Consider the following 22,806-nt stretch of genomic DNA (forward strand, 5'->3'; position numbering starts at 1 on the left):
AAAAAATCACTTAAATCTGCCAACAGGTTTAGGAAATATCAGACATTAAAAATGACAATATTTTTCCGTGGACGGATTTTAATATGCACGCAAGTTTATATAAAAATATATTATATTGAACTAAAATCATCTTAATAACATACCTTTTAATGTTCTTTATAATTTGGAGCACGAAATATTGTAAAATATTTCAGTTTCTCTGTAAATACATTGAAAATTATTTAAAAACAAATGAGAACTGTCAGAATTAATCGGTCTACTAATAGATGTTGCCAAGTTTCAACTTCATGGCTTGTTAAGTAAAGGTGGCTATGAGTGAGCACATAAAGGTTGGAATGAATTCATTTTCTCGTAAATAGGGCTTTTCATTCACAGTCATTTGTTTCGAGCTTCTGTCATCTGTCACATAATATTAATATATCTACGTCATACGTTATTGGTATATACAATAGGGAGTTTTTGTTGCTACGTAACGTAACGCATCTCCGTATACGTAAAGCCACTAACGTGTCGTAGAGGATGAACGTTAAAATAGGTAGTTTTTGTGACTGCCTTAACGTAACGTAAAGAAAATCGTAAAGTAATTTTTAAATTCCGTTGACATTAAAAAAATAAAACAATGTTCACACAATATACAATTAATATACAAATGTAAAAAAAGATAAATGAATGATGAAATTGTATGGTTTTTATTGCTTCTATTTAAATATAAAAATATTATTTTTCCTTAGGTTAAAATTTTTTTATTTTTGTTTATACCTACTTTTTAGTTGTAAATTATTGTACCTACATCAGAATTCCAGTATAATGTAAATAGTTTGTTCATATTTATTTGAAAATTTTACATAAATTAGGTCATTTATTTATCAAGTTATTAATTGTGGTGATCACTGTATTTCTTAAATTAATACAAGATTTGTTTGTTTTGCTTTATTAATAGACAACTTGAAAACAATAAAATTTTAAATCTATTATGAAGTTCCAATTTCCAATTACAAACACAGAATAATTTTACTCAAATAGAACCAATAACCAATATAACCTTAAATATTTATAAACGGGTACTACGCTGATGAAATGTTCATTTGGTAGTGGTAGCCATTGGTAGGTAATCGCCAATCGGGCAAGATCCTCGTGTGCATTCGGTGACTTTCGTCTCGATAGGGATGCGTTCTCACGTACGTATCAGAGCGCTACTTTAGGTAATACGCATCGAGATACGGGAGTTCAACCATTAATGCGCAAGGGATATCCCTTTCAGCACGTAGCCACACGATTGTGTGGGTTTGTTTTGAAACGATATAAAACTGCTTAATCGTAAAATCTAGCGTTCATTACGAACGACGATGGTCGTGTAGGTTCAGTATTGTGCTTTGCGCTACCCGACGCGATTGTTAAGTTTATTTTGTTTCGACAGTCACAGCTTGTCTTGCAAAAATGGCGGGTCGTCATTTCCGTAAAAAATGTAAGTAGGTTTTAGTTATTAAAAAATGTCAATAATAAAATGTGAATGCATGTAGACTACTAACAAATGTCTGTAGAAAACACCTATACATACATATTTTAAAAAATTAATATTAATAACCTTAGAATATCCAATTACATTACTACTAACACGATTGTGTGGGTTGGGTGATCGTTATTGAATTTCTCTTTTTTGCAGATTTTGACTTTAACAAACCAGAAGCTGTCGAGGCGTTAATGAACATTATAAATGATGATTTAGAACTAGAAGGCTTTAGGGATGACTCAGATTCTGATCTGACGTGGTGTAAGGAGCTAAATAGTCTTCTCAAAAGGCTCGGAAACAGTGATTCCTCGGATTCTGACCAAGAAGAAGATACTCGTGAGAATTCCCTAATTCAAAACAAAAACCCGCCTTTTCAAAATGACACTAAGGTTCCTGGTCCTTCCGGTATAAGTGCAGCTCCCGTATTAGATCAACCACAAACTACTGAAGACCTTAGTCAGCCTTAACTACAGCCAGATTTTGCAGAAGATCGGGTTGTAAAAGCAGAACCCGTGTTCGATGTCTTAAGTGCAATGTTTATCTATGTCTCACCAAAGACCAGAACTGTTTTTTGAAATTCCATACAAAATAATAATGTGTTGTAATGTATTAGATTTTTATACCATTTGCTTAAAATAAAACCCAGCCTACACAATTGTGTGGGTATGTTATTTCTAGACACCCTGTATAAAGAATTATTTTATTATTTTTCCTGTATTACTTTACACATAAGAACATAGAGTACAAAGTTTCGAAATATTTGTTGAACATTTTTTGTTGCCGTGCTGAAAGGGTTATGTCAAAAAGATGGGTTACGTTTACGTATTTGTGTGCACAAAAACTCCCTAATGATACAAACCAAAGACGTATGCCGTAGATATATTAATATTATGTGACACATGACAGAAGCTCGAAACAAATGACATTCGATGAAAAGCCCTATGGACGATTTTGGAAAGAAATCCCGAAATAGGTCGATTTTTATTTTTTAATTATGACTTCTTGGCATACATATTATTATACTAGTGACGTCATCCATCTGAGCTTGATGACGTACTCGATGATTTTTTTAAATGAGAATAGGGAGCGTGTGATAGCTCATTTGAAAGGCTATTTAATTCTCTATTCGATAATATAAACATTAAAATTATTATTTATACAGGGTGCCCACAATTTTTTTTAAATTAAATTCATTGAGATTAAACTTAAAATTCTTTAATTTTATCATCACTGAGCTGTTTCTGGTGTCATTGTCGTACTTGTTGTCAAAAATTGAGTATAAGGCCTATTTCATACTTTACGACTTTGGTCGTCACGACAAACGCTCGTACGACCGTTTGCATAAAAATTTGTGATTAGTACTCTCACTCTGTACTTCATATTCTATATCATGCTCAAGGGCGTTGATAATTGTTAGGGGTGTAAACTACCCCTTATTGTTAAAAATTATATAAAAACATTGTAAACTTTAATATTGCTAAAATTTGGTTTTGTTTGGTTAAATAATGATCGTTTTAAGTACAAAAACATTTAACACAAAAATACGAATTTACAAATAAAAATACAAATATAAAACGTTTTTTAGTCATCTTTATTGAGATCGACATCACCTTCGTCTTCTTTCGCATTTTCTGGCTATTCAAATTTTTGAAAAAAAAAACTCGTTTTATAAATATATCCTCTTTCATTTTTAGCGATAAAAAGTTTTTTCCTAAATGATTTTGTAGGGTTTTTTGAAGAGCCATGAGAATATGTAATGCTGTAAGAATATGTAATGAATTCCGTAATATCCCTTAGTTTTTAAGTGGGGTGAGTTTAAAGGGCTCGAATAAGGGGGTGTTTGCTCGTAAATAAAGGATTTAAACAGCTATAGCTCGCTAAATATTCACTGCAGGGAAAATCTATGTAAAGGAAAATTTTAGTTATTAAAAAAGCTATCTACAATTTACTACGGTATAATTTTTTTAGTATCTCCAGTATTTTCGGAGATATTTTGAAGAAAAAGTTAAAAAAAAGTGCGAAAAACCAATTTATCCTTAAACTCAAATTTTTAACTCAAACCTTTTAAATAGGTCAAACTTCTTAGGTGTATTAATACTACATATATAGGGTGTCAATTTGAAAAGTTGCCACCCCCTATAATTTGGTTCTTATAGAAAATCTAAAAATATACAAAAACACGTCAAATTTATTTGTGAGGGGGCGTTTTGTAGACCAGTTTTTAACTAAATTACATTAACCCTCTAACAGGGGCGGACACAACCCCCAAAATCTTTCATGGAAAGGGGGGTTGAGTGATACCTCAATTTAAAGATCGTTCGATTACCTTTTCAAAAATACCACATACATTATATTTATTTTCAGCACTTTTGTAAAAATCAAGTGAAACCATACAGATATTAAATATCGAGTTCAGAACTCCAAAACTTTTTTGGAGTATTGAACTCCAAATTGAATTTTTTTGGGTATTGAAGTATCTAGAGTATTTTTTTTGAGTATTTTTGGAAAAATCAAGTAAAACCGTAAATATATCAAGTATCAAGTTCAGAACTCCAAAAATTTTTTAGAGTATTGAGTCCAAGATTTTTCCAAAAGTACTTAAAAAAAATATAAGGTATGTGGTTTTTTGAAAAGGTAATTGAATGATCCCCTTCCAGTAAAGATTTTGGGGGTTGTGTCCGCCCTCGCTAGAGGGTTAGTGCAATTTAGTTGAAAACTGGTCTACAAAATGTCTCCCTCACAAATAAATTTGACGTGTTTTTGCATATTTTTAGATTTTCTATAGGGACCAAATTATAGGGGTGGCAACTTTTCAAATTGACATACTGTATAAAGAAAGTTACAGAAAGGTGAAGATCAATTTTCATTAGGAGGATAGTTAGGGGGCTGCTTTCACTGATTATTTCGTAGAAAAAAGTAGGTATCGACATTATTTTGATCATCGTTTAATTTTTATGCTAGAATTTTTTTTATTTTATATTTTGGAAACATCTAATTGTATACCTGAAAAATAGTCGATAAGTTTTCCTCGAAAAATGCAAAGTTTTCCCGTTATTTGTGTTTGAATATTTCAAATTATGCATTTATGCATGATAATCTTTAACATGCCGTATCCCGGTTTGTGCTGGTCATAGAAAAATTCATTTAAAATTATTTATTTCCAGTTTCATTTGAATATCCTAGTTGTAATAAGTATTAATAGCCTTTGTTAAAAATAACGATTAATAACTTTCTTTGCTTATAACTTTAAAACGATTCGTTTTGGAACAAAGTCGTAGAGAAATAAAATAAAGATAATTAAATTTTGTATGATATACGACTGGTCAAAAATGTCTTAACGTATTACCTTTTCTGCAATATAGCAATAAATACAAAATAAGGGGGCAAAATACGCCTGTTGTTATTCAATGTTTTTAACCACTTTGGTGGCACTTAGAACCTTAGTGACTTGCTTAGGAAATTCTTTGTAACATACTTAAACCGTGTACCAAATTTCATTAAAATCAACCTAATAGATTTTGCATAATAAATTTGCTATCTAAATGTTTTTAAAAAAGTTCAAATTTTTTAAAATCTTTCTGAATAAAAAGTAGACCATTTAGAAGTTGTCTAATTTTTTTACATATAAAGAGGTGCTCTACCTATCTAATACACTTTACATAATTAAAATCGGATTATTTAAGGGGCCTCGGCAATGTTTTAAATTTATAAACAATTTTTTGGCTTATAAACAAATAGCTTTGGTTAATAATAAAAAAATAATAATTTTTAACAATGCAAATAATTAAAACCGGTATAGTTTGACTTAAACTTTCAAATGCTGTCAGCAGAATTGCTATTTTATTTTTTAATCAAATTTATTCGCGTTCAAAAATTGCAATTTTTCGAATTTTTGAAAGTTCCACTACGTTTATCTCGAAAACTATGAATCCTACAAAAAAACTTGTAAGGACATTTTTTGCTTAGAATTACCCAAGAAATACAAAAAAATGTTTTATTTTGCGAAAAATCGATGTTATGTAATTCCTCAAGTTCTTTGTTTATAACAACCTTATCGACATCCGGATCAACTGTTACCCAAAAAAATCGTGTTCTACGGGTCAAAAAATACATAAAAATCTTGGGTAAGTCCATCTAAATAAAGGAGCCCGTAGCACCCCCTCCTGGCCACAGAACAAATTTGTTTATAAGCCAAAAAATTCTTTATAACTTTAAAACATTGCTGAGGCTGCTTAAATAATCCGATTTCAATTCTGTAAAGTGCATTAGATAGGTGGAGTGCTTCTTTATATGTAAAAAATTGACAAATCTTTGTATGTTCTAGTTTTTGTTGTGCAAGATTTTAAAAATTTTTAATTTTTTAAAAAAAGTTTAGATTGCAAAATTATTATTCAAAATCTAGTAAGTCAATTTTAATGAAATTTGGTGTACGGTTTTAGCACATCACAAAAATTTTCTAAGCGAATTAGGAAGGTTCCAAGTGTAACCTAAGTGATGGAAAATCATTGAATACAGACAGGCTTGTTTTGCCCTCTTATTTTAAATTTATTGCTATTTTGCAGCAAGGGTGATAAATTAAGACATTTTAACCAATCGCATCTGATAGAAAATTTAATTATCTTTGTTTTATTCCTATACGACTTTGTTCCAAAATGAATCGTTTTAAAGTTATAAGCAAAAAAATAGAAAAAAAAAACGAAATTTTTTGAAATTTTTAAATATTTTATTTTTTTATTAATGTTCCGGGCATATTTGAGAAGGAGCATAAATCAATTATTATTAACGAAGTTATCACCTAACTTTATTCGCAAAAATCTGAATGCCACCTCTCACATCCACCTAAAAACAGATCCTTAGTGGTCTAGTAGGTGAATTTATTTTATAATAATTGTGTTCTGGAAATTACGAGGTGGTCGGGATATTTTGCATAACAATGTACATTCTATGTACAGAATATATACTACATTTTATTTATTTATTTAATTTTGCAGTCGCTTAAACATTAGGCTTGTTCACAATGGACGTAACCATAAGATGAACGTAAACCGTTATCATTTCGTAAACCGTAATTTGTACATAATTTTATGCAGCGTTCACAATAGACTTAAATTTTACGTAACAAGACAGGTATTTTAATTGTCAAATGTCAAAACGTTATTTATGGGTTGATGTAAATAAATAAATACCTATTGTCCTTTTCATGAGCATTTTTCAGTGCGTAACAAATGACAGGAAAAAGGGTAAGTCCGTGATAATACACATTTATGACATTTATTCTAACATGACATTTTAGTTAAATCTGACAGTTGTCAAATTTTATTTATATTATATATAATCAAATTCCCTTCTACCTGTTGGTGTCGGGATTACAATAATAACTTAGATATTGTGTACAAATTTACGCCACTGACTTCTATTTTGTGCCAATACTTTTGCTTCTTTCCAGGATTTGCCTCTCTTTTGTAGAACTTTTCCAATAGCTTGGTCCCATGTTTCTCTTGGTCTTCCTCTCTTCCTCTTGATATTTACTTTCGCTTCCCAAATCATTTTTACCGGTCTTATATCATCTAGTCTTTGTAAATGTCCCCACCAGCTGATTTGTCTTTTTTCTATGAATTCTAAGATTGATTCCACCTCCAGATCCTCCCTTATCTGCTCATTTCTTACCCTGTCAAGTCTTGTGATTCCTCTCGCTCTTCTTAAGTACTTCATTTCCGTTGCTTGTAGTCTGCTCTTCTGCCTCTCTGTTAATGTCCACGATTCACAACCGAAGGTGAGTATGTGTCTATATATTGCCTTAAATACTTTCATTTTTGTACTTTGCGCTATTTCCTTTTTTCCTATAAAACTTGTGTTCATTGGATAATATACTACATTCGCTCTCGCGAGATTTTTTTTGACACTGACGTTAGTAATTTCTTTTTTGAAAAATTCAGTTGTCAGAAGTGACTGGAAATTACTACAAAACCAACGCACCTGCTCATATCCAATATTATTAATAGTAAACAGACATAAAAATAACATAAACTTTACGCCAATCAATATTTATTTATTTAAACCATTATAATGTATTGATAGCAAATGAGAAAATTATTTATTGTACAAAATAAAAATATTTTGTAGAAATAAACTTCACAAAATTTTATGAGATTAGTAGACACTCCCACTATTTCTAATAATTCTTCTTTTTTTAATGAAAGATTAAGTTGATTTGAGTTGATTTTAGCAGTTAATAGTGTGAGGTAGGAATTTTTGTGTTGTACGTTTCCTATTCCGAATGTCTCAAAAAAAATCTCGCGAGAGCGAATGTAGTATATGAATTTATTGCTTTCTCTATACGTTTATCAATTTCTAAACCTTGTTGACCTGAATCTTCAATTTTTACACCTAGGTATTCGAAGCATTCAACTTGTTGTATTTGTATACCATTGATCTGTATACTCACGTTTTCTTTAGTTTCTGCTATTACCATCACTTTTGTTTTTGTTAGGTTTAGTTTCATGCCACTTTCTTCTAATATTTCACTCCACGTTTGTAAGTTTTCTTGTAGGTCCTTTTCTTTTGCTGCCATTATAACGATGTCATCTGCAAAAGCACATTCTGATATTTCGATCGGTTGTAAGTTTTTGTATCCTACAAATAGGTGTTTTGTTTTCTGACTACATTTTTTAATTATTTCGTCCATAAACAACGTAAAAAATGTTGGGCTTAGTCCTCCTCCCTGTCTTAGACCATCTTTTGTTATAAAATTTTCTGACTTGAGGTTTCTAGTTATAACACAATTCGTCGTATTTTTGTATAGACATTCGATATTTTTCCTTAGTTTGGTTGCTATTCCTCTTTTTTCCAGGAGCGACCATACTTTTTGCCGAGAAACAAGATCAAACGCTTTTTGTTAGTCGATAAACGCAAAATATGCTTTTCCTCTTCTGAGTTTCGTTTTCTCAATGATCTGTTTAATAGTGAAGATGTGATCTTGCACACTTCTTCCTTTTCTAAAGCCACTTTGCGTTTCTGCTAATGTTGTATCGATTACTTATCTTTGTCAGCTTTTCTTGTAATATTTGTTCGTACAGTTTCATCGCCGAGCATAAGAGCATTATGCCTCTATAGTTTTTGCATTCTTTTTTATCTCCAGATTTAAATATGGGTAGTATCAACGAGATCTTCCATTCTTCTGGTATTCTTTCAGCTTTTCATATCTTGTTTATTAATTGTAATAATATGTGTTGTCCTTGTAGTCCCATATATTTTAGCATCTCAGTTGTTATTTTATCATGCCCTGGTGACTTTCCATTTTTCATTTTTGCCAATCCTTGTGTAAATTCTTCCCATGTTATTGCAGTGTCTTGCGTTTCTTCTATGGTTTCTCTTGTATTTGTCACGTTAATGGTATAATGTGGTGTTTCATTTTCAGTTGATAATAATTCTTGAAAATACCTTTTCCATCTTTCCATTATTTCTTCTTCCTTTGTCAAAATGTTTCCTGTTTCGTCTCTAATTGTCAATTGAACTGTATTTTTTCCCCTTCTTAACGTTTTCATGGTCTTATAAAACAGCTTTTGGTTACTTTTACTATCTGATTCTAGTTTTCCCCGAATTGTTTCCAACTTTCTTCTTTTGCATCTTTTATCATATTTTTTACTATTTTTCGTTGTTCTTTATATTTTTCATACGTTTCAGTTATTTTGTTTGAAAGGTATATTTTCCATCTTCTTTTCTTTTCCTTTGTTTCTGATTTAATTTGTTCATTCCACCATGATGTCTGTTTCCTGTTGCTAGTTGTTCTACTTACGCCGCAGGCCTCCTTGGATGCGTCAGTAATAATTTCTTTTATACTATTCCATAACTGATCCACATCTGCATCTCTCATTATTAATAGCCTTTTTTCAATTTCTCGATTTATTATTTCTTCATATTTAGTTCTCACATTTTCTTCTGTCAACTTGTAAGATCTTATTGATTCAAATTCTACTTTTCTTTCTTTATTTAATTTCTGCTCCTCGTTCTTCAAAATTTGGTGTTTAATTTTTGTTACCACCAGATAGTGATCACTATTGATTTCTGCACCTCTTCGTACTTTGGTGTCGGTAATGTTTGCCCTATAGTCTTTTCCCACTATTACATAATCGATTATTGATTTTTCTCCTCTGCTTATAACTTCCCGTGTGTATTTGTGGATATTTTTATGTTCGAAGAGTGTGTTTGTTATTATTAGATTATGTAGTTGACAGTATTCAAGCAATCTCTTGTCGTTATTGTTCCTCGTATCTTCCCCATGTGTACCTATTACTGTGTTATATTTGTGATCTTGTTTACCAACTCTGCTGTTAAAGTCTCCAGCAATTAATATTCTTCCTTTGCATTCTTCTGTAATTCTTGTTAGTTCATCCCAAAATTTATCTTTTATTGCTGAATTCTCGTCTTCACTTGGTCCGTATACGGCTAATATTATCCAGTTTTCTCCGTTTATGCCTGTTAGTTCTACTTTTAATATTCTTTCGTTAATTGCCTCCCATGTGTTTACACTATTTATTAGCTTTTCATGTATTATGCATCTTATTCCGGCTGCAGCTCTTTGTTTATTCTCCACTCCGCTATATATCATTAAATGACCTTTATTAAGTTTAATTTCGCCTTTGCCTTTTTTCTTTGTTTCCGATACTGTTAGTATATCTAGTTGTACTTGTTCAAATTCCTCTATTAAGTCATGTTCTTTTCCGTAAATACTTCTAATATTCCATGTTCCAATTTTCCATGTGCTCGCTCTTCCTTTTATCATATGTCGTTTTCCTTTTCTTATGCTGGTCGTCTCCATGTTCCCGTCCTGTATATGTTCCACTAGTTTTTTGAATTATCATTAAGAGTCTTCGTACTTTCAATCGTATTTTTCTACCCAATTACTACCTTTTTGTTCTGGTTTCTTTTATCTTTTGCTATTTCTTGTAGGCTTTTCCGGATTTTGTTCTCTTGTTCTGTTAAATCATGGCGTATAAATATTTTTTGGCCTTTCACATGTCTTAGTTTGTGTTTATTTTTCAATACGTCTGCTTTTTCTCGATTGTTCAGTTTTAGTACGCACATTGTTTCGTTTATTTTTGTCAATTTTTTCACTTTTATAACAACTTGTAGCTTGTTTTCGACAAATTTTTCTATTTCTTCTTGCGCTTCTTCTTCATTGTCCCGTATTTTAAATCCACTTATAATTATATTATTTTTCTTCTTGTATTTTTCGAAGTTTTCGACTTTTTCTTCCAATTTTTCAACTTTTATTTTCAGTTCGTTAATTTATTTCTTTAATTCTATATTTTCTTCTCTGAAAATTTTCAGTGTTTCTTTATATTCTTGTAAATCAGTTTTAATTTCTTTCAAATCATCAGTCGCTCATCCTTATGTGGTTTGTATCACTCTGTATAAATATATCTGTGTATAACAATGTATTGTTGTTGTAAATAATCGAACGCTGACAGAGCGCAAAGCTACCAACCCAATTCGACCCTGCGGAGGTTAAAGAAGCTTATCCCTGTCAGCTTTTTCTGTTGTTTGATTATCTTTCTTTATAACACTGTTTCACACAAATACGTATAAAGAATTACCTATTTATTTTATGTTAATTACAATCTAATGTTATCTGTAATTGTCACAGTGAATATAGTGTGGATGACTAAACTCGTACCGGCCCAATGTATGAACTTTGATACGGAGCGATCACACACACATGTACACACTATCACGGTTCAACCTAGACCACATTTTATTTTCAATTTGGAATAAAAACAAATCAAATGTGTTTCTTGCATTTATACAATGGTATTTTCTTTGATTTGTATAGCCTTATAAATTATACAGATTATATTTGTAATATTATTATCTAATTAAAAAAAATTATTTTTATGGCGCCATCTGTCGACAACTAGAATAACTAGAATAAATGTTGTAAATGTCTGTAATGAAAGACGTAGGTTTTTTTCTGTCACATATAATTTAATGCGTTAGAAAGAAATCGAAAAACTGTGACGCACTGAAAGATGATCATGAGAAAAAGAATACATGTTTGTTTTTGAATTTGTGTGCATTTAACAAAAATATGGATACATCTGGTTTGACCAGTGATGTGGGAGGGAGGGGATGCGGCATACGGAGAAGTAGATGGGCTCGGTTTCAGTGTGCTACTGACACGTAGGCTAGTCGGCTAATCTATTACGTTGCTAGTGAACAGTGAACTTGATTAATTCTTTGCCTTGATTTCTCTTATACAATAATGAGTGTAAAACCAGTAAAACGGAAAATTGATAGTTAGAACAGAATTTACAAAGTTGGGAGAGTGATTACTTGATTGCTAACAATAATGGAAAGTTGCAGTGCTTACCCTAATAGCACAAGGACGTCCAATGGACGTCCATTGGACGTCCTTCACGGACTTTAGGGACGTCCTTTGGACGTCCGTTTTCGTCCGAGGAACGTCCTTTATACGTCCTATTTTGGTCCAAATGTCGCGCTACCGAACGTCCATTGGACGTCCATCTAAGGTCCGAGGGGACGTATATTGGAACTTAATCGGACGCAAATTGGACCTTAATCGGACGTCCTAGGGGACGTAAATTGGACCTTAATCGGACGTAAATTGGACCTTAATCGGACATAAATTGGACCTTAATCGGACGTCCTAGGGGACGTAAATTGGACCTTAATCGGACGTAAATTGGACCTTAATCGGACGTAAATTGGACCTTAATCGGACATAAATTGGACCTTAATAGGACGTAAATTTGACCTTAATGGGACGTAAATTGGACCTTAATCGGACGTAAATTGGACCTTAATCGGACGTAAATTGGACCTTAATCGGACGTAAATTGGACTTTAATCGGACGTAAATGGGACCTTAAGCGGACGTAAATTGTACCTTAATCGGACGTAAATTGGACCTTAATCGGACGTCCTAGGGGACGTGAATTGGACCTTAATCGGACGTCCTAGGGGACGTGAATTGGACCTTAACAGGACGTCCAATTTTGGTCCAAAGGCCAAGTTGTTAAACGTCCAATGGAGGTCCACCTAACGTCGGAGGGGACGTTCGGTGGACGTCATTTGGGCATTCATAGGATGTCCCAGTTTGGTCCAATGTCTTGCTGCTGAACATCCATCTAACGTCCTGGAAGGTCATTCGGTGGACGTCTAGCGAAGATATTTAGACCTGTGGAGAATGTATTGTGGGAAATAAAAAATATATTTTTTAAGGAACTTATATTTCATCTTATATCAAATTACAATTATTGGATATTACAGTATTTACATTAAATTACAATACACTTCTCCAAGAAATTAACGCACCACCTTAAATATGGGGTATATTTGATGTCTCGTATTTCCTAAACCTGTTGTCCCATCTAAGTGATGTTTTTATAATATTATAGCCTAGGCTATAGGTTACCTCCTTAAGCTTGTCATGCTGTAATATATGTATATTATATCATATCGCTCTCTATAGTAATGTGATATAATATATATTACAGTATAGCTCCCTGTGCATGACAAGCATAAGGAGGTAACATATTCTAGGGCCTAGGCTAGAATATTATAAAAAAAATCACTTAGATGCAACAACAGGTTTAGGAAATTCGAGACATCAAAAATGCCCAATTTTTAAGGTGGTGCGTAATGGGCTGTATATACAGGGTGTAACAAAAATACAGGTCATAAATTAAATCACATTATTCTGGGACCAAAAATAGTTCAAATGAACCTAACTTACCTTGTACAAATATGCACATAAAAAGTTACAGCCCTTTGAAATTACAAAATGAAAATGGATTTTTTCGATTATATCGAAAACTATTAGCGATTTTTTATTGAAAATGGACATGTGACATGTGGCATTATTATGGCAGGAATATCTTAAAGAAAAATTATGGTGAAATTTGTGCACCCCATAAAAATTTTATGGGGGTTTTGATCCCTTAAATCCTCCCAAACTTTTGTGTATGTTCCAATTCAATTTTATTATTGTGGTACCATTAGTTAAATTCAATATTTTTGTTTCTTAGTATTTTTCAGATAAGGCAGTTTTTATCGAGTTGCGACTTCTTTTTTAATATGTCCACGTAAAAATTTTATGGGGGTTTTGTTCCTTTAAACCCCCCAAATGTTGTATGTTCCAATTAAACTATTACTGAGGTACCATTAGTTAAACAGAGTGTTTTCAAAACTTTTTTGCCTCTTTGTATTTTTTCGATAAGGCACATTTTATCGAGTCTGGCTTCTTTTTTAATATGGTTCAAAATATACCTAAAAATGTAAAGCATAAATAAGTTTGCATATTATTACCAAGTCTCCATAATCGTACTTAACCATTTACAAATATGTGGTGGATTTGACAAATATTCACAATATTTCGATAAAAATTGACTTTTCGAAAAAGCAATAAGAGGCAAAAAAGTTTTTAAAACGTTGTTTAAATGGTAGGTACTACAATAATAATTAAATTGAAACGTGCACAAAAGCACATTGTTTTCGATACATTGGAAAAAATCACTTTTCATTTTGTAACTTCAAATGAGTGATAAAGGCACAGAGACTTAGATCACGAGGTCACATTGAAAGGATGCCAAAAACGAGGACTCCGAAAAGGGTACTAAACTACACTATAGCTTCAAGAAAGAGAAGAGGAAGACCGGAAAATAGATGGAAGCAAGAGGTCGAAAAAGATTTGGAAAGAATGGTGTTACAGGGTCAGAAAAGAAAAATGAATAAGAGGAAGGAATGGAGAAAAATCACATATCAAGCCAGAGAAGATCTCAGTACATAAAGAAACGTGAAAATGAAGAAAAAACAAACTTTTCAAGCCATGGGCCTCTAAGGCCCTTGGTGCTATTAATATATAACTTCAAAGGGCTGTAACTTTTCTTTTGTGCACATTTGTACTAAGGTAAGTTAGGTCCAATCAAACTATTTTTGGTCCCAGGATATGTGATTAAATTTATGACCTGTATTTTTGTTACACCCTGTATATATATAAAGGTTATATTTGGTTCTTGGGACATCAAAGTATATTTTTTAGACATTCCCTGGATATAGTCACTGATGTGACATACCTCCGATTTGTTTTTTCATGAGTTTTGTAAGAGAGACTAAAAACTTTTTTATGGTTACCTCCTGTTTTCATATATTTTTTGACATGTTTTGTAGTAAATTCAACTATCTATTTACTACAAGACATGTCAAAATTTACATGTGAAAGCAGGAGATGATCCTAAAAATGGTTTTTCGTCTCCTACAAAATTCATGAAAAAGCAGATAGGAGAATTTGTACATTACAATTCTCTGATGTTTGGGAAAAAGGGCTTAAGTCAGAAATGCACATCGATAATGTTTTGATGATTTCTGGACCAGAAAAATCGGCTCTTTTTATTGGTACATACAGTTTACGTCTACAACAGTTTTTTGCTGGTCCAGAAATCATCAAAACATTAGCAATGTGCAATTCTGACTTACGCCCTTTTTGTCAAACATAAAAAAAGCAATCTGGTCATAACTGACCAATGAGCAATTTTAATTTAACCTAAATTACTAATGTTTCTTAAAATGAAGAGCTTACCCGATAGCGTCTCTTATCTAATCTAACAAGATCGTGCACTATTCTAACATACACAGCCACATCACGCACTATGCTCTGCTTTTCACTATCACCTATCACTCAAACTAGTTCAAAAGGCTTTGTCCTCTTCAATCTTCTAGTTTGCCCAGTAGTATCGAGGAGGATATCCTCAATATTCTTGTACTTATTTAAGTTGTTTGTCGGGATTCCTGCTATCTTCTTGATGATTATATCCAGGTTCCATTCCTAGGTATTAATATTTGTTTATAAAGTAATAACTTATTATGCATGGACAATGTTGTTTCTTCCAATTAGCCAATACACTTTTTATATCTTTATTTTGGTTATATCTGGTTTTTTGTAGACCACTTTCAGCTGATTCTAAAAAAAATTAAAATGAACGGTAATTTTTCTATTCTTTACAATTAAAAATCAAAATATTTACAGGTAATACATGCATAAATGATTCGTTTCATAAAGAAAATTGAAAACGGATTTTATAATACTTACATAATTGTTTAAGAGATCCAGCCATAGCCAAAACTAGCATACTAAACAGTACAGTTGAGTACAGCAAAAAAAGCCACTAATTTCCATTTTTCACCCCCTTATCGATGCATTTTTTTCCAATCAAAATTGTTACTAAATTTTTAGGTTATCTTATGATGAAAATGAAATAATTGATGACTTGATGACCAATGACCACGCGACGCTACATAGATACTCGCGCGGCAAATTTGAAAATGAACGCAAATTGAATAGTAAATGGCCTCTCTTTAGAGTATGGAAAATTTTACCCCTCCAGGAGGACATTGTACTCTTTTCATAGAATATCTTGTGGTAACTTTCCAGCCATAATTTAATCAGATGTTCACGGAATAGAACTTTGATAGTAGAATTCCTGGAATGTTTTGTTGTTAGGGGAAACTTTTATTTTATTTATTCTTGAATATTTCCTGTTGTTAAACATTGTAACCAATAATTTACAAATAAGATTTTCATTACATTACATGAAATCAAAACATGTTTTGGATATTAAACTATATAGTTTTATAATTGTAATAATTTAATATACAATTTTGAATTAAGATTTAATCTTTCGATCTAATCGATTTAAACTACAGTAAAACTTGTGTTACCGGCCCCCTGCCAACACCGGCCACCTGTACTAACGGCCAGTTTAAAAATTCCCCACACTAATTACAGTAAAACCTGTCAGTAACGGCCGCTAAAAATGAAAAAGCTATTGGCCGATATAGAAAGGTGACCGGTATTGCCAGTTTTTGTAGTCTAGATATAATTGGTTTGGGGAATTTTTAAACTGGCCGTTAGTACAGGTGGCCAGTAACACAGGTTGTACTGTATATCTAGGCTACAAAAACTGGCAATAACGACCACTTTTCTATATCGGCCAATAGTTCTTTCATTTTAGTGGCCGTTAGTGACAGGTTTGACTGTATTTCATTAACGTAAAGTTAACGCAAGTTAATATTTTATTGAATTATTTTGCTATTTGATCTCGTAATTGGTATAATGTGTCCAATATAAGCGTTCATAAAACGTCCGTATTTCGTCCAGTATGGACGTCCAAAGTCGGACGTCCAAAGGACGTCCATATTTATTCCGTACGAAGGACGTCCATATTTATTCCTTCCGAAGGACGTCCAACATGGGACGTCCGTTTATAGTCCATGGACGTTAGGACCAAAAATGGACCTATTTTGGACGTCCAAATGACGTCGTGTGCTATTAGGGAATTGTCCGTATTTCGTCCAGTATATATACGTCCATATTTGTTCCATCCGAAGGACGTCCAACGTCGGACGTCCATTTTTATTCCGTCCGAAGAATGTCCAACGTCGGACGTCCAAAGGACGTCCATATTTATTCCTTCCGAAGGACGTCCAACGTCGGACGTCCAAAGGACGTCCATTTTTATTCCGTCCGAAGGACGTCCAACGTCGGACGTCCAAAGGACGTCCATATTTATTCCTTCCGAAGGACGTCCAACGTCGGACGTCCAAAGGACGTCCATTTTTATTCCGTCCGAAGGACGTCCAACGTCGGACGTCCAAAGGACGTCCATATTTATTCCTTCCGAAGGACGTCCAACATGGGACGTCCAAAGGACGTCCATTTATAGTCCATGGACGTTAGGACCAAAAATGGACCTATTTTGGACGTCCATTGGACGTCGTGTGCTATTAGGGTAGTGGGCATGAATGTCGTTTCAGTGCCTAAAGAATATAATGTGAGAAGAAATTACACAACAGTGCATGAAAATAAGTATGCTACGTACACAAATGAAAGTCGGCGTGCCCTAGTTGCAGATTTGAAGAAAAAGCTTAAACAGCAAGCTGGTATGTTCAGTAAAATATTACACTCTCAAACGCATTCTTTGCATGCATCTTATGCCGTGTCGCTTGAGCTGGCAAAGGCAAAAAACCTTTCACTGATGGCAATTTGATAAAAAAATGTGCTGTTGAAATGGCCAAAGCTTTCGGTGATTCTAAAATGGCGGAGAAATTTGAATCAGTGCCACTTTCACATCAAACCATACAAAGAAGGATTGTTGCTATGGGTGAGCAAGTAGAAAAATCTATGCTTAGCCTGGTTAAGAAAAGTTCATATTTCTCACTTTGTTTGGATGAAAGCACTGATCAAACCGATGTTAGTCAGCTGTTAATATTTGTGCGCCCTACTTTTGATGATTTTACCAGTAAAGAGGAGTTATTTGATATTTGTCCTCTTTATGGAACAACAAAAGGAAAAGACATCTATGAGGCTGTGAAGAAAACAGTTGACAGAATTGGAGGCTTTGGTAAATGTTCAGCCATAGCAACAGACGTGGCCCCATCAATGACAGGTAAAAAAATTGGATTAGTGGGTCTGCTTCGAGAGAATGGTGTCACTTGCCCAATAATTCAATGTATTATACATCAGGGAGCTTTATGTGGAACATCAGTCATAGTGGAGTCACTGAAGGTGGATATGAGCTATTACCTCCGATTTCGTTGAACCTCCATCGATTTGCATGAAAATTGGTGAGTGGTTAGAGGATATCTCAAGGAACAAAGGTGACATGGTGCCAACTTGCGCTTTTACCCTGGGGGTGGATGCCACCCCTTCTCGGGGGTAAAAATTATTTTATTAAAAATAACCCCATAATTCGATAGAGGGACAAATTTCAAGCAAAATTTGTTATATAAAGTTATTAAAATAAATCAAAACTTTTTGAGTTATTAAAGATCAACGATTTTAAGTTTTCTTGAGAAAAATGAATGTTTTTAACCAATTTTTCATCAATAACTCAAAAAGTGTAAGTTTTTACAAAAAAGTTATTATTATCAAAATTGAAGCTAATAAAAAATTAAATAAACGCCTTACTAGAAAAACCTTTTAGTTTTAACTAAAAGTGAGTTATAGGTAATTGAATGTATATTTTTTTCGGCGAGTAAAAAACTCTCAAGTATTCAAGCTGAAATAAAGGGAAATTGATGCGTTTTATAACATAAACTTATTAAACATTTTTCAAAGTACTTAAAAATACCTATCAAATGAGTCCCGAACATGTTGATAGCGTTAAAATTTATGCTCCAAATTTTTTTCAAAATTTATCTTTTAAAAATTTTTCCAAAAAAGGTTATGGTTTTTTTTAATAACTCCGTTCGTGTTTACGATATCAGGTTCATATAAAAACTTTTTGAAAGTTAATTCCAAGTGCTATTTAAGTGCGTTGAACCTAATCTTTTAAACCCCTTACTTTTTTAAAAATAAAAGGTTAAATGACCCCGGTTGCATGGTTACCACAGCAAAATTTAAAATTTAAACGTTTCTATCTCGGTTATTTTTTACCCTATAGAAATAGTAAAACAGGTAAAATATTTAGCACAGAAAAAACTAAAATTTGATTATATATAACTTTTACGTATATTGAGTATTTTTGGAGTTATTATCAAAAGAATATGAGAATTTAAATAATTTTAAAAAGCATGATTTTTTTAAATTATATCTTTTTTTCAAAAACATGCATTCTAAACTGGTCAAAATTATCGAAAACATTACTTATGCTAATATAAATAAGTTCTTGTAAGGATTACTATAAATTTTAATTTTTGTGGAAATGGTACATGTTTTATTTTTCACTTTTTCCTAAAAAATTCGAAACGGTTCTTTTATTTTCATTATAACTTGCTTAATTTTGACGCTATTACCTTGTTCTGAAGCTCATTTGATAGGTATTCCGAAGTACTTTGATAAATGTTTAGCAGGAATATTTTATACATTGCATCGTTTTCCCGTTATTTCAGCTTGAATGCTTAGATTTGAGTACTCGTCGAAAAAAATACACATTCAATTGCCAATAACTGACTTTGAACTAACACTAGTTTAATTTTTTATGTGAGGAATGTATTGAATGTTTTATTATCTTCAATTTAAGTACTAATAACTTTTTGTAAAAGCTTATAGTTTTTGATTTATACGTGAAAAACCGATTTAAAACATGCATTTTTTTACGAAAAAATAAAATTTTTGGTCTTTAATAACTCAAAAAGTGTTGATTTATTTGAATAACTTTATATCACAAATTTTGCTTATAATTTGTCCCTCAATTGACTTATGGTATTATTTTTAATAAAATAATTTTCACCCCCGAGAAGGGGTGGCATCCACCCCCAGGGTAAAAGCGCAAGTTGGCATCATGCCACCTTTGTTCCTTGAGGTATCCTCTAATTACTCACCAATTTTCATAAAAATCGATGGAGGTTCAACGAAATCGGAGGTGAAAACCTTCAGTGACTGCACTATCAAGGAAGATCAAGTTTTCCAAACCGTGATTAAGATTATAAATATGATTAGAGGGGGAAATCGATCTCTTTTACACAGGCAACTTAAGCAGTTTTTAGTGGAAACAGAGGCTGAGTATGGAGACTTGCTAATGTACAACCATGTAAGGTGGCTGAGTGCAGGAAAGTGCATGGAACGATTTTTTGCCATAAGAAAGGAAATCCCTGCATTTCTCAACAAATACGTTTCATCTGACACAACTGAACTGGAAGAGAAGTTTAAGGATCCAGAATTCTTAAGACAGTTAGATTTTATAACAGATCTGACTAATCATCTTAACATGTTAAACTTGAGTCTTCAAGGAAGAAACCAGACGGTTTCAGATTTGATCGGAATGATAAACGGATTCCGGAATAAGCTGAACGTGTTTAAACGTGCTTTGGAAAAGAACAACCTGACACACTTCCCTAGCTGTCTGCAAATAGCAGAAGAATTCAACGGTGAGGAAAATATTGAGTTTTCATCCTGCATTTCACAAACTGAACAAGTTATTGATGAATTCAATACAAGATTTGAAGAAATTGAAAGTCTCAAAAGCAGTGTACTACTTTATAATAACCCTCTTGGTGCAACCATTGATGATCAACCACCCAACTTACAGCTTGAGTTATGTGATCTTCAAGCAGACATGTTCCTAATCACCAGACAAGAAAAGGGACTTGAATTTTTCAAATTACTGTCAAAGGAGAAATTCCCAAACCTGCGATATTTTGGACTGAAAATGACGTCAATGTTCGGAAGCACATATACATGTGAAAGTGCCTTTTCCTCCATGAAATACATAAAAAACAAAAACAGAAGCAACCTTACCGATTCTTCCTTACGTCATCTTATGAGACTGTCTACAACTGAACTGGAGGTGGACATTTCTTCATTGGTGGATGAAGCCGATCGACCACAGTCCTCACACTAATTGGAACATCTTTTTCGTTGCTTTTGCAATGTTTGTCTTGATTATTGAAAAGTGTGATCAATAAATTTTCCGTTTATAAAAAAATGTAGTTGTTGAGCAATAAAAGAAATAATGCTTTTTTTGTTTTAATTATTTTTATACCTCATTTTATTTTGTTATTACTTGTAACAAAATTATTATATGGCCCGCGACAACATCAAAGGTTTTAGTTTTGGCCCTTAAGGCGTTGCAAGTTGGACACCCCTGATCTATGGGATAAACAAAAACAAAACATAAGTAAACTGACTGACAGAATCCACCTGTTTGAATTGTCAATTTCAATTGATCACCAACATTAAAATACTACGTTGTCCTTAAAATTCACGTAATTCGAACATAAAGTTGAAATAATCTCAACTTTATGTAATCCTTAAGTTTAAACGTAAGACAACCATAACCATAAATTTTACGTTTACCCATTGTGAATACTTACATTTGATTTCTACATGTTCAACTTTATGAATTACGGATGCATTACGCGTAAATTATGTTTTACGTCCATTGTGAACAAGCGCTTAAAAATACTACGTTTAATACAAACGTCAAATTAACAAAATGTGTGATTTGGCATTGGTTAATTTAGGTCATTACGTAGAGTATAATAGGAATGAATACTAAGGAACACTGCAATAAATTTTTTAAGTCGAAATTATTGTTAATTACAACATAAACTGACCGCAAATATGTACACAAATTAATGGCAAAGTCAATTGAGTTGATGCTTTTCAAATTCGCCACCAGGCGTCGCCCACTTTGCGGTTCCTCGCCAATATCCGCGTCTTCTAGTTTTGACTGCATCCTCTTATCTTCGGGAATACAGCCACGCTATTTCTTTTGATATTCGGTTCGCTGATCCAGTTCCCACCATATGGTGTCTATGGTTCCAAATCTGTATAAAGTAGTAAATAGTAATTATTTTTTGCTACGTTGCTTGGTTGAATAAATTTTGACTGACTGGCATGGCAATGGCTTAAAATTAGTGTCGGCTGTGAGTTTCGCTGGTGTCGCCAACTAGCGGATTACAGTGCAACTTCGGTTGGAAATTTAATGAGAAAAGTATTGCCAGTAATAGCAAATAATTGTTTCAAACTTATTATATAATTATCGTGTAATATTTACAAAGCAAAGAAGTAATCAGATTGTAATCGATGATTAATAATATCAGTAAGTTTGCTAATCATTTTGAGGTTATATTAACTGCTAATTTTAAACTCCTTCGTTCCTGTTTCCAAAAGTTTCACAATTATCGTGTAGATGGCGCCTGATTAATAGATTAGTTGTATAAATTGTTTAAAAACAAACTTTCAGTATATTAAACGTAATAACAATCGGTTTCATAATCAGTTAAAGTAGACTTTAAATTTTAAGTTGGTAAATGTCAACTTTAAAGTGAAATTTAGTTAATGTTCACTTTAAGTTGATTATGAAACCGGGCGTAAGTATATTTAAGGTAAAAATATATGCCACAGCTTTGGCGAACTAATATATTTTTTCCTATTAATATTTTAAATTATGTATTCACTTTCACATTTGTGTCAAATTTGCAACCGAAGTTCACTGACTTGTTACTTCTGGCGCTTACAGACTTTTAAGTATCGCCTCTAACTACGAGCTCACATCGAATACAACCCAGGCATACGAGCTCATAGCGAATTTTTAGACAATAAAATTTTCACACCTAGTTTATTAACAGAATAAAGCTTGTTACGCGCGGGGAGAATATCTTCTTCATATAATATGAAGATATACTATGTGCCTTGTTCGAACCGAACGTTGGCAATTAACATGGCTGTTCTGACTTTGTTTACGGCAGATCTGAATATTTCGGCAGAAGACAATCCGAATCATCCCAGATAGCATGTAAACTTGTGGCAAGCTTCATTCTTCTTTGATTTTAAA

General features: G+C 32.8%; 3 protein-coding genes across 3 annotated transcripts; all 3 read left to right on the top strand.

The window, feature by feature from the left end:
* Positions 1-1,258: 1,258 nt before the first annotated feature.
* LOC126884864 (uncharacterized) lies at positions 1,259-2,216 on the top strand. The gene is made up of 2 exons (XM_050651176.1): positions 1,259-1,465; positions 1,664-2,216. Exons 1-2 carry the CDS (start codon positions 1,438-1,440, stop codon positions 1,975-1,977), a joined length of 342 nt encoding a protein of 113 aa, XP_050507133.1. The 5' UTR covers positions 1,259-1,437; the 3' UTR covers positions 1,978-2,216.
* Positions 2,217-17,387: 15,171 nt separating this feature from the next.
* On the top strand, positions 17,388-18,068 carry LOC126884865 (SCAN domain-containing protein 3-like; the record flags this gene model as incomplete). Its single annotated transcript, XM_050651177.1, has 1 exon — positions 17,388-18,068. A coding segment is annotated over exon 1 (474 nt), but the record flags the coding sequence as incomplete, so codon positions are not given.
* A 2,167-nt stretch (positions 18,069-20,235) lies between these two features.
* On the top strand, positions 20,236-20,868 carry LOC126885443 (general transcription factor II-I repeat domain-containing protein 2A-like). The gene has a single exon (XM_050652012.1). It carries the CDS (start codon positions 20,236-20,238, stop codon positions 20,866-20,868), a length of 633 nt encoding a protein of 210 aa, XP_050507969.1.
* Positions 20,869-22,806: the final 1,938 nt, after the last annotated feature.

Source organism: Diabrotica virgifera, chromosome 5 (assembly GCF_917563875.1).
Source record: "Diabrotica virgifera virgifera chromosome 5, PGI_DIABVI_V3a".
NCBI lineage: Eukaryota > Metazoa > Arthropoda > Insecta > Coleoptera > Chrysomelidae > Diabrotica > Diabrotica virgifera.